Genomic DNA, 13,170 nt, shown 5'->3' with positions numbered 1-13,170 from the left:
GTAGCTACATAAAACCACTTCTACCATGAATCACCCAATCAAAATCATATACTAGTATAGTCCAGAAAAGTACAACACACAGGACGCAATCCGCGTTGGGATAAGGACGGTGATACGGCCAGCGTCAACTTCATAACGTCAACATGCAGTTCCCACGGTCCACGAATGTAATATCCCATTAGCAACATTACTCCAGGGAAATTGGCTTATAAATGTCCAGGGTAGTTTGTACGACCATAATCATGCTGGTCAGAATTTTTCTATCAGCAGATTCGCACTGTGCAGTGTACATTAATGCCGGGAATAGAGTTAATACTCGAATAAATTTTGTCGGTATAATCACACTATACATGCGGCATATATAGTTCCATTATCCATATATACAACACTCGTCAGAGATCCTCACCGTGCCCATCATCACACTGCGTCCGCTCCTCCTCCCCTGCCCCAGCTTCCCGCATCTTCTCCTCTACCCACCGCACAATCGCCTCCACCTGCCGCGCCCCGCGGTACCGCACCGGCCGGTCTTTTCTCCCGGGGGCGAAATACAAGATCTCCGTGGAGTATTTAATCCGCAGTTCATCCGCCACCCGGCGCGTCATGCTGCGCTCGCCGTTGCGGTACTCTCCGTAATCGTACTGCCCGGCGAAGACGCCGCGCTCCGGCAGCCGCTCAGCAACCGGCTCCCACACCGGTAAGAAGACCTTGGCGTGCCCGTCCCAGCTGGCGTAGAAGAGGACCACCCACGGGGCGGCGCTGTCCCGCACCACCGTCTGGAAATTGGCGTCATCCAACGGGAGGCTGGATGAGGCGGTTGCTGGCGGGAGGGTGTGGAGAAGGATCAGGAAGAATACCGGGAATATTAATACCGGCATCCTGTAAAAACGTAACCATACTTTGCGATTGCTTTATTCGACTAGTTCTTTCGACAACGGCTCGGTTTACATGCTTAGCAATTCATTCATCAGATGACACTGTCAGAGACACGGTTTAGGTTGCAAATTGTACGGTAATTCATTCAAGGAGAGTTACAATGTTGTGCTTTTAAGTCTTAAGAAACCGTTTATTCAGACGAAGTGAATTTAATTTGAGTGGTATGTGATAGTCGAGTTTATGCGTGTTGTGAATGGATCTATGATAACGGTACAAACAATTGGGCGGGCTTTACATGTGCAGCTCAGTGATTGGTTATCGTGCCGGTACATTACTTGGTACGCCTATAAATTATACTGATAATACACCATTAATGTATCGATCTTCAACTTTGCGGCGTTAGTTAATTTTTACATTAAGCAGTCAGTACATACCTATACGCTCTTTAAATTTGTGCAATGCGGGTTGCATTATTGAAGCGCCTTGTTTTTTATAACATGTCAATACAGTACATTTTTTATGTAAATTTATTTGGTTCAACCGGAAAAGGAACAATACAGACGCTGTGTATTTCGTACACTAATCGAACTGACAACGAGCAGAACTCATCATGCATCGAAGCCATATTCTGCAGATTTAGGTCCTATTATGTATAAACGCGGAATAATAATTCAAGCGTATAAGTAACATTCATAATGAAACTATGCTATTGTTGGGTGCGGATCGCGGGTGAGTGGGCTTGGAGTCGGAGGCTGCAAAAAATTAAACTAACCCATCAATTAATTTTGCTTGTTTAGCACAATATCTGAATAATGTTAACCGTAACCCGGGCGGAAAGCTGGGCTGCACGCCGCCATTATTCTACACTTCTCCCTTTTAGAGCGCAATTAATAAAACTTTCCGATTTTAAAAATGTACGCAATTCCGCGAGGCTGCGTGTAAATTCCGTATGCGTATCTGCATTTTATTTTGCCGATATAATAATGCAAATTTGTCAGTATGTTTATGCTGTCGATCTTATCCTGGCAAGTGAGTATTAATCGCAAAATTGACAATACTGGTAAAACTATTCATGCAATGAAAAACCGTGGCAAACCGGGTAAAGCTTCGCAAGAAAAACAACTGCGCCAGACATTGTTTCAAAGACTTTTCATTTCTACCAGACTTGCGAGCGTTTTGCAGGTCTGGATGCTGCTGAATAAGAAAGCCGGAAAATATACCGGCGACAGTAAGTACAATCTATTTAATTAAGTACGCCCTTTTGAATTACGCCTGTTGTTATCGACCACAGAAAGCAGTCATTCTGGAGGAATTTTATCCCAAAGTAATAAAGAAAATAGCGGGGGAAAAATGGCCGTAAACCGAGAATTTTGTTATGCTTAAGTCTGCGGCGCATTGGCACTTCGTTGCTTATACATGCTGCTGAATACGCAAGTCCGCCATTTTGCTGTCACTGCAGCCGTAGCCATTGTACACACGTTGGCGCTTTTTAATACGCTGATAACAAGAAGCACCCCAGAACGGTTCTACTATCTCAGCAGAATGGTCTTGCACACGGAATACCGATGTACCAACGAGACTAGGCAAACGCCAGACTACCCGTCGATTTTCCCTAACCGTGGTTAGCAGCTGCTGTTGCTCCGTTTCCACAGGAAATTTCACTGGACCGTGGTAGTGTCACACTACTACGCGTGCTGGACCATGATAGTCCCGGGCTGTCTTATCATCGCGGTGATCCTGCAGAGCGTGCACGGGTCTGGCCGTAAAGTGGCGACGGTGCAGCGCCAGTCCAAGCTGTTACTGGCCACGTCGCGCGCCGCGCGTTGCCTGAATATGGAGCAGATTACGGTGGCGGGAGGGGCGATCCGCGGGTACCAGAATGTGCAGGGCTGTTCGTGCCAGACAGCCCGGGAGAATTCCGCAGCGGTGCCGTACTGTAAGTGTCCCACAAACCAGATACTGTATGCGAATAGTAACCATGCTGTATCTTGTATGGTTTTGTTCGTCCAATACTGATTCGGATTTGAGGAATACCGCTTAACCAAAAAAGTTAACATCTCAAAAGCAGTGGAATTTTGATTTGTTACTTTTTTATTAACAATAACCAGGCATAACGTTGTGATTCATACATTTTTGACGTTTTGTTTAATACTTTGTTCGGTAATGTTAATTATGTATACTCGTACTCTGACTTTTTCGCATTCCAGCAATTTTCACAATAATTTATGGATTTACGTAGCGGGCACGTACCAGGGACAAGGTATTGCGATCCGTGTTTTTCAATATCCCACATGACAAAACCTTTTTTAAAAATTGTTTACGGGATAATTAGTGTTTTTGTACAAGCTTGTACTCGAGATCAGTACACAATTATCCCGTTTTTTAACGTGAAACAAAAACAAAACATTAATTTTTCTATTGCACAACATTACACAATAATTCTGTAGTCATTTCGAGAAAGTGTTGATGTCCGGGTATAGGAAGGATAACAACTCTCAAAATAATAACGCTGTTGGTCATGCTGTTTAGTTCCCAACGGTTACCGGCCACAGTGTACGGAGAGCGGCGGCTGGGCAACTCTGCAGACGGATGGTCAGAAGCTGAACTACTGGTGCGTGGATTCCCAGGGGAACCAGATCAGTAAACCGCGCCGCCAGAAGAACCTCTCCGAACTGCCCTGCTATGTAGCGCCCCCGGCCACCACCCCCGCTGTACCGGCCAATATGACCTGGCCCATCCGTTTCCACGACTAAACATGCCGCGAACACCGCGATGCCGCATAAATGTAGCGCTGTCAGTACACTGGAGAATCCGTCAGGCTTTGCTTCCGTTGTAGACGCTCATTTCTTACCTACTCTGTAGTTGTCCGTCAACTTTCTGCATTTTGCTGTGCTCCATCTGCTTAAGCTTTTTAATTCTAACGAAAAGCAGTTTTCACTGTGAGATTAAGTTGACTGGAATACACCTGTGACCTACCTCAGCAAAATATGTTTTCTTGCAGTGCTTCTTTCACATTCTCTCGATCGGGTAGATTCCTTTGCCTGCGCTGTTTGCTTGAGTATTATAACCGCATAAAGTATGTCAATATGCCGCTACAATAAACCAGTGCACGCGATTAACCAGGACGTCGACCAGGAGGATGTCTGTGGTCGTAAACGACGTACTGCATCTAGTAGTGCCATCTACGAGTATATTACAGTTATCATACTGCGATACAAAATTGTTTGCATACGGTCAATACTATGAAGAAACGGCGGAGCGGAATAGCCGTGTTGGCGCCACATTCAGAAATTTTACTGGTTTTCGCGGCCGGACAATCACACGCACCCCTGGCTTTTTCTACAATTCTAAATGGAACTAAACGCCCAGGACCGGCCAATTAACCGCAGGTGGAATTCTTATATGCCGGATATCGACATTAAAAGCTGCCGATATGAACATTTCTGCAGGCTCATTGGCGATTTTCCTAACAGCGGTTATATCGCAGCGCCGGTTGATCTTGTACAGGAAACTGCACTGGAACGTTTGTCAAGAGTATTTTGCGACGTGCGCAATTCCGTTCGCCACCGACCATGATTGGGAAAGGCTGTCTGATCATCGTACTGATCATCCAGATGGTGCCGTGGTCAGCCGCGCAACACCAGTCGCCCGGCATGGACTCGACCTCGCGTTGCTTTGTTTTTCAGAAGATCACGCTGTCGACCGGAGAGATCATCCACGGTTACCGAAACGTTCAGCTGTGTGCGTGCAAGAAAGTCAGGGAGGAGGCGCAATCGGTGCCGTGTAAGTGTCCAAAAAAGCCAATTTTTTTACATTTTACATATTCCGAATCGAAATTACATTAGTTTACCAGTTTATGTGATTTTTTTAATCTCAAGCTGATGCGGATCCGGAAAACACCGGTTATCCCTGAAAATTATATACGTTCCAGGTTCAGCCGGTATTTTTCGAGAACACAAATCCTATTTACTTCTGATATATTTTTACACCAAACAAAATCACTGTTTTCGTGATTCAAGTGGTGCGCTGTTCGGTATAATGGTTTTATGAGAAATTACTTGAAAGTTTCTTTTCGAAAGTCAATAATACGAGTATTACGGTGTCAATAACATTCCTGAGTGTGCTAATTAAATACCGCTATTAGTGTGCGCGTAAAAATTGTATTGAAGAGTTGACAAAGGTGATGCTGTTTAGCCCCCAGGGGATACATTCCACACTGTACGAAGAGCGGAGACTGGGCGCCATTGCAAAATGATGGGGTGAGTTACTGGTGCGTGGACGGTAACGGCAATCAGACCAGCAAAACACACCACAAGAGGAACCTCTCCGAATTGCCCTGCTATGTCCCGCCCAAACCAACCAAACCGAGTAACAAGACGAAGCCCGATCGTGTCCACGTCTGATCTTATATGCCGGTGCCGCAACACTGTACTGCTGCAACTGGATGCCAGTGCTCAGGAGAAAGAAGTTAAGAAACGGTGTTGCTTCGTCTGCATCAGACGGCCTCTTACTTAATTTGACGTCTACAAAGTGTTCTGCATTTTATTGTTAATCATCTAATTAAGCAGATTGTTCTACGCAATTAAAGGCCATATTTTATTGCGACATTGAATTCAAAGAAGTGAAAAGATTGTAGCATAAAGCGATGCACCGTAGTCGCTAAGAAACAAACGCGAAACCTGACAACACGGTTGAATACGAGTACATAGCTGATCCTCCAGGCATCAATTGTAATTTTGATGCAACTGTACACAAGTTGTAATTAGTCAGTGCTGTGATTTTTCCCGGGCTACGGTGCTGACTGCACCGTTATTCGAGTGCCGCACCGTGTGTCATCGCAACGAACGGTGGCCAGCGGAAGCACATTGCAGCGGGAGATGGCTGGCCAGATAGTGACGGCCGATTACATCATGCTGCCTCCGGCGGTTGCTGCCAGCGCCGTCTTACTGCCACACAACACGCTCTTCACGCTTGTGATACTTTCCTTTGAAATGTGTGCTTTTCCGCTGCGAACCACGTGCAGTGTTGTGTAAATAATCCTGCAAGTTTACGAAGACTTTGTCGCGAATAACGTAAGGTGTCAGTATCATGGTGTTGCTGACGTATCGGCCGTTGATGGTGCTGTTTCTGGGAGGTCTGCAGTGTATCCTGGGATATGCTCTGGTGTTGACCAATATCATAGGTCGGTACTCGGCGAAGGGAATTTCTTTACATGCTGACAAGTCTTGATTTTATGTGCTATAGTTGAAAATAAATAAATTTGTAGAACTAATTACTAGCTACTGTACAGGTATTTCTGTTTTTTGGTTAAATAATACCATGCATATATTTTATAGCTTATGAGGAAAAGCTGTGTGAGTCAGCACAGCAGAGCACTTACTGTAGACTGTGATTTTTGTATTGAAGAGCAAGATGTTAATTTAATTTAACCTACTTATTGCTCTACGTCCTGCTGATTTTGTACGTATCAGATTTTGGTTCACAAAGTTGTACAAAAGATTTTTTATTAAACTATAGTTATTGTGTGCATCTAGCTGTTACTATGTACTTTGCTCTTGCATTGGTATTGCATTGGTATTGCAATTGGTACTTGTACGTGGCGAACTGGTGATGATTAACGTAAGCTGCGTGCGACGTTTCATCTGTGCGCTCTTTTTCAGTTATTTTGAATTACGAAATTGACACGTAATTAATCAAAGTTGGTTGCAGCTTTTAAACTGGCGCCCACCCTGAAGAGCGACACCGCCCTGGCCTTCTGGTTGGGCGTGTTCTGCATGCTGGTGGGCAGCGCCGGCGTCATCAGTGGCCGGCCGCCCGGACCACACCCTCAGGACCGGCGCTACTTCATCATCGCCACCGTGATTCTCAGCACGATGTCGTTGTTCTTCGTAGCCACGACGTTGGCGTTATCCACCGTGTTTGCGTCGCAACCGGTCCAGGAAGTTCCCAGTGAACACCGCAACTGTCACACCGATAAAAACGGCGGGTAAGCGTGCGTGCTTCGTACGCCTACTTGAAGCCCACCTCTATGGACTAATTGTGTCCACTTCCGTTACGCAAAATCTGATTTTTTCATTTATTGATTGTACATGGTCAAAAAGCGTTACACTGTGCTTGATTGGCCCGCTAAGAACGCGCGCAAACAGATTACCAATAAATTATTTTTTAGTGGCCCGATGGTGTGCGCCACTGTCCCCAGGGGACCCGGCAGCGACTCGTCGGCCGAACGCGCGATACTACACGCCAATCTCGTCTTTGAATTACTGCTGCTGCTAGTTGGTCCTGCACAGATACTCTTCGCCACGGTGAATATCTGCAGATTACCGGCAAAACGGCCACGAAATGCTGAAGTTACCAACGGACATTTAACCCCGATCATGCCTACGAAATAATCACAGCACATCGGCGTTGTGATGATTATTGATTGTTGAATTTTTTGTTGTTAAACTTTACAAAATGGTGCGTTTGTTGCTGTTTTCTCGGATTGTTCTCTTAACACTAAGCTCCTAATTGTTCTAAATGTAGCGCTCGTTTTCGATGAAAGAGCGATGGACCCAGATGCCGTCACCAAAGTTCCCGGTTTAGATTCAGCTTTCGGGCAGGCTCAGACAACGTTTCGCGCCAGCGTACAGAATCGCGTAACACACACATGTTGACCTGTGGGTTACAGAGATTGAGATGCTTAATCTGGCTTTAATTATAAGAAGGTGTTCTTACTCTAGAGTAGGTATGGAGTGGCGCAACAAAATAACCGGTGTGGTGCGACCTTTGCAGCCTAAACTATTTCACCCAACACCCATAAATGTGAATGATGATGGCCTTTTGTGGTGATCAACGCATCGCACTACTACTAGTACCGATTCAGTTATGAGACTGAGAAACGTAGGGAGACTTACCAGAGGATGGAGACATAGGATGTAGTCAGGTAATAAAAATTTTCAAGATATTTTTCTCTGTGGCATATACTGTGGAGCAACGATTTTGGTGCTGCTTGTCAACCAGCGCAGGTGAAGACTAACATGCGTCACCGAAATTCCAGACAGTTAATGCACTAACGCAAATTATCATTATAAAAAATACGCGGCAATATGGAATTCGTACCGGTAAGCGTGTTCTTTTGCTATCTGCATGCGTAAGCAACCGCGTCCATGCACATCCATATCTCAAGTGGAATTGTTTATTCTGTCTTTCTCATAAGTAGAGCAATTTCTTTACACAAAAATATCAATCACTCAAAGAAACTATACATTTATGCTCCGATAACGTGGACGTAAGGAGACTGGCAACCTTTGACGGCTGACGATAATCATCCACCGATAAGCGCTACACGAACAATGCCCGGGTTTGTCTGCTGTTGTTGAGGCATTGTACTGCCTGACTATGTGGTTATCGTTATGGCAGGACATTGTTTAGGAACCCATTTAATCAGCAACATAGCAGCTGTCGCCTTAGCACTGACACCGACACCGCGATTTTGCCTTATCATTGTATGCTTTTTTGCTGCTTGTATATTTGCGTCCGGATTTTCTTGTGTGTGCTTAGTATCTGCACTGTCGCTGTCCAGAATGACCAATGGTGGAGCCTTATCCGGCACGGCCGGCGCACAGATCTTTTTGGGATTCATTCTGATTGTCATTGATATTAGCAGTAAGTCGATTCTACATACTTAAACCTCAGAGAAAGATCGAAATAACTTCCTAATCATGATAGTGATATTTTCGTTTGCGTTTGACAATGTCGTCGACGTTGTCATGATATTATTATTATTAATAATTTGCGAAACGAGGCGAAAAATTGTCCCCTTGAGGCAACTGTCCAAAATTCAGCAAAAAAAAAACGTAGAAACCAGCAGTAGAATTAAACCGTTCTGAACGTACTTTGGTGTGAGATTGGTAATTGTGATTGATAGATTTATGCGTGAACGTTTAATGCAAAGAAAACACTGTCAGAAAAATTATTTTTGAAAATTTTATACCTTCAAAAAAACTGCTCAGTACGAGAGTGAGCAATTACTGGCAAGCCCATCAATCTCACAACGAAGTCACGGTCATACCAAAACTGAAGGAAGCCACAAGCCCGCATTTACATATCACTGTATCGCGGAATTGGAGCCACTGTACTACGATATTTTCTCGGCATCCAGCAACAGCACGCCGCAATTCGTCTAGAGAATGATCAGATTACAATGGCGCATCGTGCCTAAGCCTTCCGATTGGCTCAAGCCAATGTTTTCATTTTCTCCCACTTACAGTCGTGACTCTGTTGTGAGATGGGCTTGTAGCGAAAGCGATCAACTGTGGAGAAAAATCGACGTAGTGATAAGAGAACGTGCACTAAAATTCGGTTTAAGTTGTTAATGCTTCCCGGTTCGCTTGTGCAGGTATGGGAATGTACAAGGGCTTCTCCGTGACCACCTACACGGGCTTCGTCTTCGGGATCTTCTACATCGTTACCGGGTCGCTGGGCGTGGCGGCCGGCAGCGCCGTCAGCCGCGCCAAGAGCTCCACCCGCTGCCTGACCATCACCTCCATGGTGATGAGCGTCCTGTCCATCCTCAACTCCTTCGGCCTGGCGATCTATGTGGGCACGTGGGTGGCCTTCTACGCCGTCCTGGACCGCTTCTCGGTCTTCGGTGTCCGCTACGGGGCGGCAGCGGCGGCCGCTCTGTGCGGCGTGGCCCTGGCCATGTACATCATCATGTTCCTCATGAGCATCGTCGTCTGCGTCATGGCCAGCCGGGCCATGTCCTCCAGCCGCTCCACGGTCACGCACGTCACGCATGTCGTCCAGCAACCGGGGGTGGTGTACAACGCGCAACAGCAGACGCAGACCTATGCCTACCCCGCCGGACAACCGGTGCCCAAGGTTTAGCGCTTGCACCGGGTTCTGCTGTGTCTCCTTAAGGTGTACGACTGCAGCCAAGGTAGTGGTGGCGGGAACCTCAAATAGATTTTATTTTTTGGCGGCAATTTTATCGTTCTGCATAAAAGTGCTTCGATAGAAAATGTTGGGAATTCGTTGTTTTGTTTGATAAGCGACATTGTGATATTATATAATTATTCTAGCGTTAGTATTTGTACGACCGATAAAACCACCCAATTATGATTCATCGTTCCATCGCGGTATGGATTTCTGTCCATTTTACTGGCTAGTTCTTGGAAATAAGATCTCTAAATTATAGAATGGAACGCAAACTTTTGCTGGGAACCGAGATTACTATACGCACAGCTGAAATTTAATTTTCAAAAACAAAACAGCCGCTGGAATGCTTGAATTATGGAAAACACTCAGTAGTCAGTATATATGGTATTATTGAAAAATACATATTGAAGCAAAGCCTCGTTCGGCATTAGGTTAGCGCTGCGTTACATGGCATCAGAATTATATTAAGCCGATTTCGTGGGCGCCATGAAGTACTTGTAAATGAATCTCAGCCACATTGAGCTATTCCTGGACCAGTCCAGCCGAAGATTAGCATGTACGCTCATGCACTGTCAGACAATCTACACACCAACGCAACTGCATCCCCAATAATACCGGGATTTTGCAGTTCGTACCGGCAGCCGCGTCGCTCGGCTATCTCCGTGCGTAAAACAACGCTGTTCATGTACACTCATGCTGCAACAGGCATTGTTCAATGTCGCCGATAGCCAGAACAATTTCCTGACAAGAAAGCCGATTAATTCGCTTATGTAAACAAAATGCACTGATAGCTTTAACGTAGGTCTTCATACAGACTGCAGCGATGCTGGCAACCTTGACGCCAATGTCCACCTGATAAACAGTACTCAAACAATGCCCGTGTTTTGTCTGCTTTTGTTGATTCAGTTATGTTCCATGAGTTATTCAGCCTTATCGCTACTTCAACATATTGTTCAAACGAGCCATTTAATCTCCTAACAGCAACTATCACTTTTTCATTAACTTCCACTTAACGCTCTAGCACCTTTGGTTCGCGGCTATACGCGGGTGGTTTCATAATATATAATTTTTTTGTGATTGTGTTCCTCCTCTGATCAGAATGGGAAACGGTTCAGGCATTGGCGCCACAGGCGGCACCCAGCTCTTCTGTGGACTCGTCCTGATTCTTATTGATATCATAAGTAAGTTCCGTACGGTCGTGTGTGTATTCCACCGGCATAGGGTGACCGGTGAATGCAGTCAACATAATACTGATCCATAGACGAGACCGAGAGCTTGATAATATTATTGACGCACAGTATGTAACTCTTCTTGCCTGGTTTTGGCTGCATGCAGCGGTGTGTCAGTTTGGCCGGTAACGTATAGCAAACGCCTCTTATCACCTACAAATAAAAAATTGATCTAAATATACGAGAAAAATAATAAAAAATAATTTCAAATAGTACAGGATAGACAGGATATACAGGATTTAAGGATTTACAGTCCATTTCCTAATTTTTGGTTCAGACTTACTGCAGAGAGTGTGGTTATTTGCGCACTGTACTAGCACCTGCTGTGTTACTGCTGCACACTGATTTTATTCCTTATCTGAATGGGTCCATGTGAATGCGCACAGCCGAAGCATTCTCACACTCTGTAAGGCTGTGTATGAGCCATACCTCTTTCTTCCCCTCTGAGTCAACAATTAGGAAACGGGCTTTATCCCATAAATTTACGGTTATTTACCTACTATTCATGTATTTATAAATTTACCTACTATTAAACATACATATATAATTATGTCAATAAAAACTGATTCGCTCAATTCGCTGTACTGGTTCATTATGAATATGGAAAGTTTATCGTCGCGCGAAGACCATAAACTCACCATTATAATTCTAGGTAATAGGTATCCTAAGCCAGTACGATGCGATAACGTTGTTAACCACCTGCATACTATCGGTAGATATGGGAATGTACTACGGCATCTCATGGAATACGTGGATGCCCCTCATCTTCGGGATCTTCTACGTTATCACCGGCTCCTTCGGCGTGACGGCCGGCAATGCCGCCAACCGGTCGCAGGGCTCGGCCCGCTGCCTGGCCATCACCTCACTGGTGATGAGCATCCTGTCCATCCTCAACTCCTTCGCCCTGATCATCTACACCGGCATCCTGGTGGCCGGGTATTCGGTAATCAACAACTATAGCGGGGGCTATTACTACTTTGATTCGGGCCCGCTGGGATTTACGGCCGCCGCGCTGGTCTTCTTCCTCATCACCTTCATCGTCAGCATTGTCAACTGCGTCATGGCCACCCGCGTCATGTCGTCCAGCCCCACCACCACCACTGTCACGCATGTGACACATGTCGTGCAGCAGCCGGGCATGGTATACGGTGTGCAGCAGCAGTATCCCGGACAGCCGGCCTACCCGGGACAGCAGCCCTATCCCGGGGCGCAGCCCTACCCGGCTGGACAACCGGCCCCCTACCCACCCAAAGTCTAAGACAGTTCGGCGATAATATAATATTCTTTGCCTGGGATCGCTGTTCTTTACGGTGAATACCTATAGTGGTCATACAATTTCGATGGTCTTGTTTTGCAGTGTTTCTAGAGAAATATTTCTATAGCATAATTGTTTGTAGCTAGATGCTTGTTAATCAGAGTGCGTATATTTGATAAAATACGTTTGCTGTGCCATTATTATAATGAGCAAGTTGCAGTTTAAACAAGCGCAGCATAAAACCGTTGTTACGGTTCCGGCGCGCGGCATTCGCAGTCATGAGACCGAGAAGGTTTAGCTTACTACACTTCTTGTGCAACCTGTGATAAGGAGGTTGGCACAACAGCGGCTTATCGAAAGCGTGACTATACCGTTATCGCACTAATCAAATTGCGCAAATCAAACAATCGCTTGTAAAACAAACAGATAAGGACGGCGTTGCAACACTTCGTTTGCAAACAATCAGAACCTCCAGGTTAGCTACACAGGTACCGTAGTTGCTTCTTGTATAAACGGGTTGTCTGCTCATTCAATAATAATGAAAATATAATATTTCCGTTCTGCAGCCAATCAGAAAGTGCAGACTCACTCAAACTGCCTGCCTGTGTGCGTTCAGGTCAGCTAACACAATAATATTTTCTGAAGTAAAAACTAAAAAAAGGGTCAATGCTGTAAAAGAACATAACAGATGAAAAACACATCTGACTGCTGTACAGATATATGCATGCCGCCCCTGTCAAAAACCTCTGCTCCTTTTTGTTTTTCTCCGAATGAAGATGACGCCGCTATTCTTTGAGGCACGCCTTGTTCGTCTCGTTTGAGCAAGGACGTGGTGCGATTGCGAAGTGTCGTGTGTCACCAGACACACGTGCGCCGGCACCTCTGGTATTT

General features: G+C 45.5%; 5 protein-coding genes across 5 annotated transcripts; all 5 read left to right on the top strand.

The window, feature by feature from the left end:
- The first annotated feature begins 2,414 nt into the window (after positions 1-2,414).
- On the top strand, positions 2,415-3,871 carry LOC129602823 (thyroglobulin-like). The gene is made up of 2 exons (XM_055501988.1): positions 2,415-2,809; positions 3,403-3,871. The coding sequence occupies exons 1-2, from the start codon at positions 2,575-2,577 to the stop codon at positions 3,624-3,626; spliced, it is 459 nt and encodes a 152-aa protein (XP_055357963.1). The 5' UTR covers positions 2,415-2,574; the 3' UTR covers positions 3,627-3,871.
- Positions 3,872-4,203: 332 nt separating this feature from the next.
- On the top strand, positions 4,204-5,475 carry LOC129580597 (uncharacterized). The gene is made up of 2 exons (XM_055471190.1): positions 4,204-4,656; positions 5,068-5,475. The coding sequence occupies exons 1-2, from the start codon at positions 4,446-4,448 to the stop codon at positions 5,274-5,276; spliced, it is 420 nt and encodes a 139-aa protein (XP_055327165.1). The 5' UTR covers positions 4,204-4,445; the 3' UTR covers positions 5,277-5,475.
- Positions 5,476-5,597: 122 nt separating this feature from the next.
- Positions 5,598-7,426, top strand: LOC129602610 (uncharacterized). The gene is made up of 3 exons (XM_055501681.1): positions 5,598-6,055; positions 6,583-6,859; positions 7,043-7,426. Exons 1-3 carry the CDS (start codon positions 5,962-5,964, stop codon positions 7,263-7,265), a joined length of 594 nt encoding a protein of 197 aa, XP_055357656.1. The 5' UTR covers positions 5,598-5,961; the 3' UTR covers positions 7,266-7,426.
- A 382-nt stretch (positions 7,427-7,808) lies between these two features.
- On the top strand, positions 7,809-9,938 carry LOC129602609 (uncharacterized). Its single transcript, XM_055501680.1, has 2 exons — positions 7,809-8,520; positions 9,254-9,938. Exons 1-2 carry the CDS (start codon positions 8,268-8,270, stop codon positions 9,742-9,744), a joined length of 744 nt encoding a protein of 247 aa, XP_055357655.1. The 5' UTR covers positions 7,809-8,267; the 3' UTR covers positions 9,745-9,938.
- Positions 9,939-10,780: 842 nt separating this feature from the next.
- Positions 10,781-12,479, top strand: LOC129602693 (uncharacterized). Its single transcript, XM_055501798.1, has 2 exons — positions 10,781-10,976; positions 11,741-12,479. The coding sequence occupies exons 1-2, from the start codon at positions 10,895-10,897 to the stop codon at positions 12,280-12,282; spliced, it is 624 nt and encodes a 207-aa protein (XP_055357773.1). The 5' UTR covers positions 10,781-10,894; the 3' UTR covers positions 12,283-12,479.
- The last annotated feature ends 691 nt before the right edge of the window (positions 12,480-13,170 follow it).

Source organism: Paramacrobiotus metropolitanus, unplaced genomic scaffold (assembly GCF_019649055.1).
Source record: "Paramacrobiotus metropolitanus isolate TYO unplaced genomic scaffold, Prichtersi_v1.0 Parri_scaffold0000004, whole genome shotgun sequence".
In the NCBI taxonomy this organism is placed as follows: Eukaryota; Metazoa; Tardigrada; class Eutardigrada; order Parachela; family Macrobiotidae; genus Paramacrobiotus; species Paramacrobiotus metropolitanus.
This window is presented reverse-complemented; position numbering and strand designations above follow the sequence as displayed.

Coding starts and splice junctions, on each gene's coding strand:
- LOC129602823 (XM_055501988.1), top strand. CDS start 2,575: ATGATAGTCCCGGGCTGTCTTATCATCGCGGTGATCCTGCAGAGCGTG. Junction 2,810..3,402: donor TTCCGCAGCGGTGCCGTACT/GTAAGTGTCCCA, acceptor CATGCTGTTTAG/TTCCCAACGGTTACCGGCCA.
- LOC129580597 (XM_055471190.1), top strand. CDS start 4,446: ATGATTGGGAAAGGCTGTCTGATCATCGTACTGATCATCCAGATGGTG. Junction 4,657..5,067: donor GGAGGCGCAATCGGTGCCGT/GTAAGTGTCCAA, acceptor GATGCTGTTTAG/CCCCCAGGGGATACATTCCA.
- LOC129602610 (XM_055501681.1), top strand. CDS start 5,962: ATGGTGTTGCTGACGTATCGGCCGTTGATGGTGCTGTTTCTGGGAGGT. Junction 6,056..6,582: donor GGTGTTGACCAATATCATAG/GTCGGTACTCGG, acceptor AGTTGGTTGCAG/CTTTTAAACTGGCGCCCACC. Junction 6,860..7,042: donor CACACCGATAAAAACGGCGG/GTAAGCGTGCGT, acceptor ATTATTTTTTAG/TGGCCCGATGGTGTGCGCCA.
- LOC129602609 (XM_055501680.1), top strand. CDS start 8,268: ATGGCAGGACATTGTTTAGGAACCCATTTAATCAGCAACATAGCAGCT. Junction 8,521..9,253: donor GATTGTCATTGATATTAGCA/GTAAGTCGATTC, acceptor TCGCTTGTGCAG/GTATGGGAATGTACAAGGGC.
- LOC129602693 (XM_055501798.1), top strand. CDS start 10,895: ATGGGAAACGGTTCAGGCATTGGCGCCACAGGCGGCACCCAGCTCTTC. Junction 10,977..11,740: donor GATTCTTATTGATATCATAA/GTAAGTTCCGTA, acceptor TACTATCGGTAG/ATATGGGAATGTACTACGGC.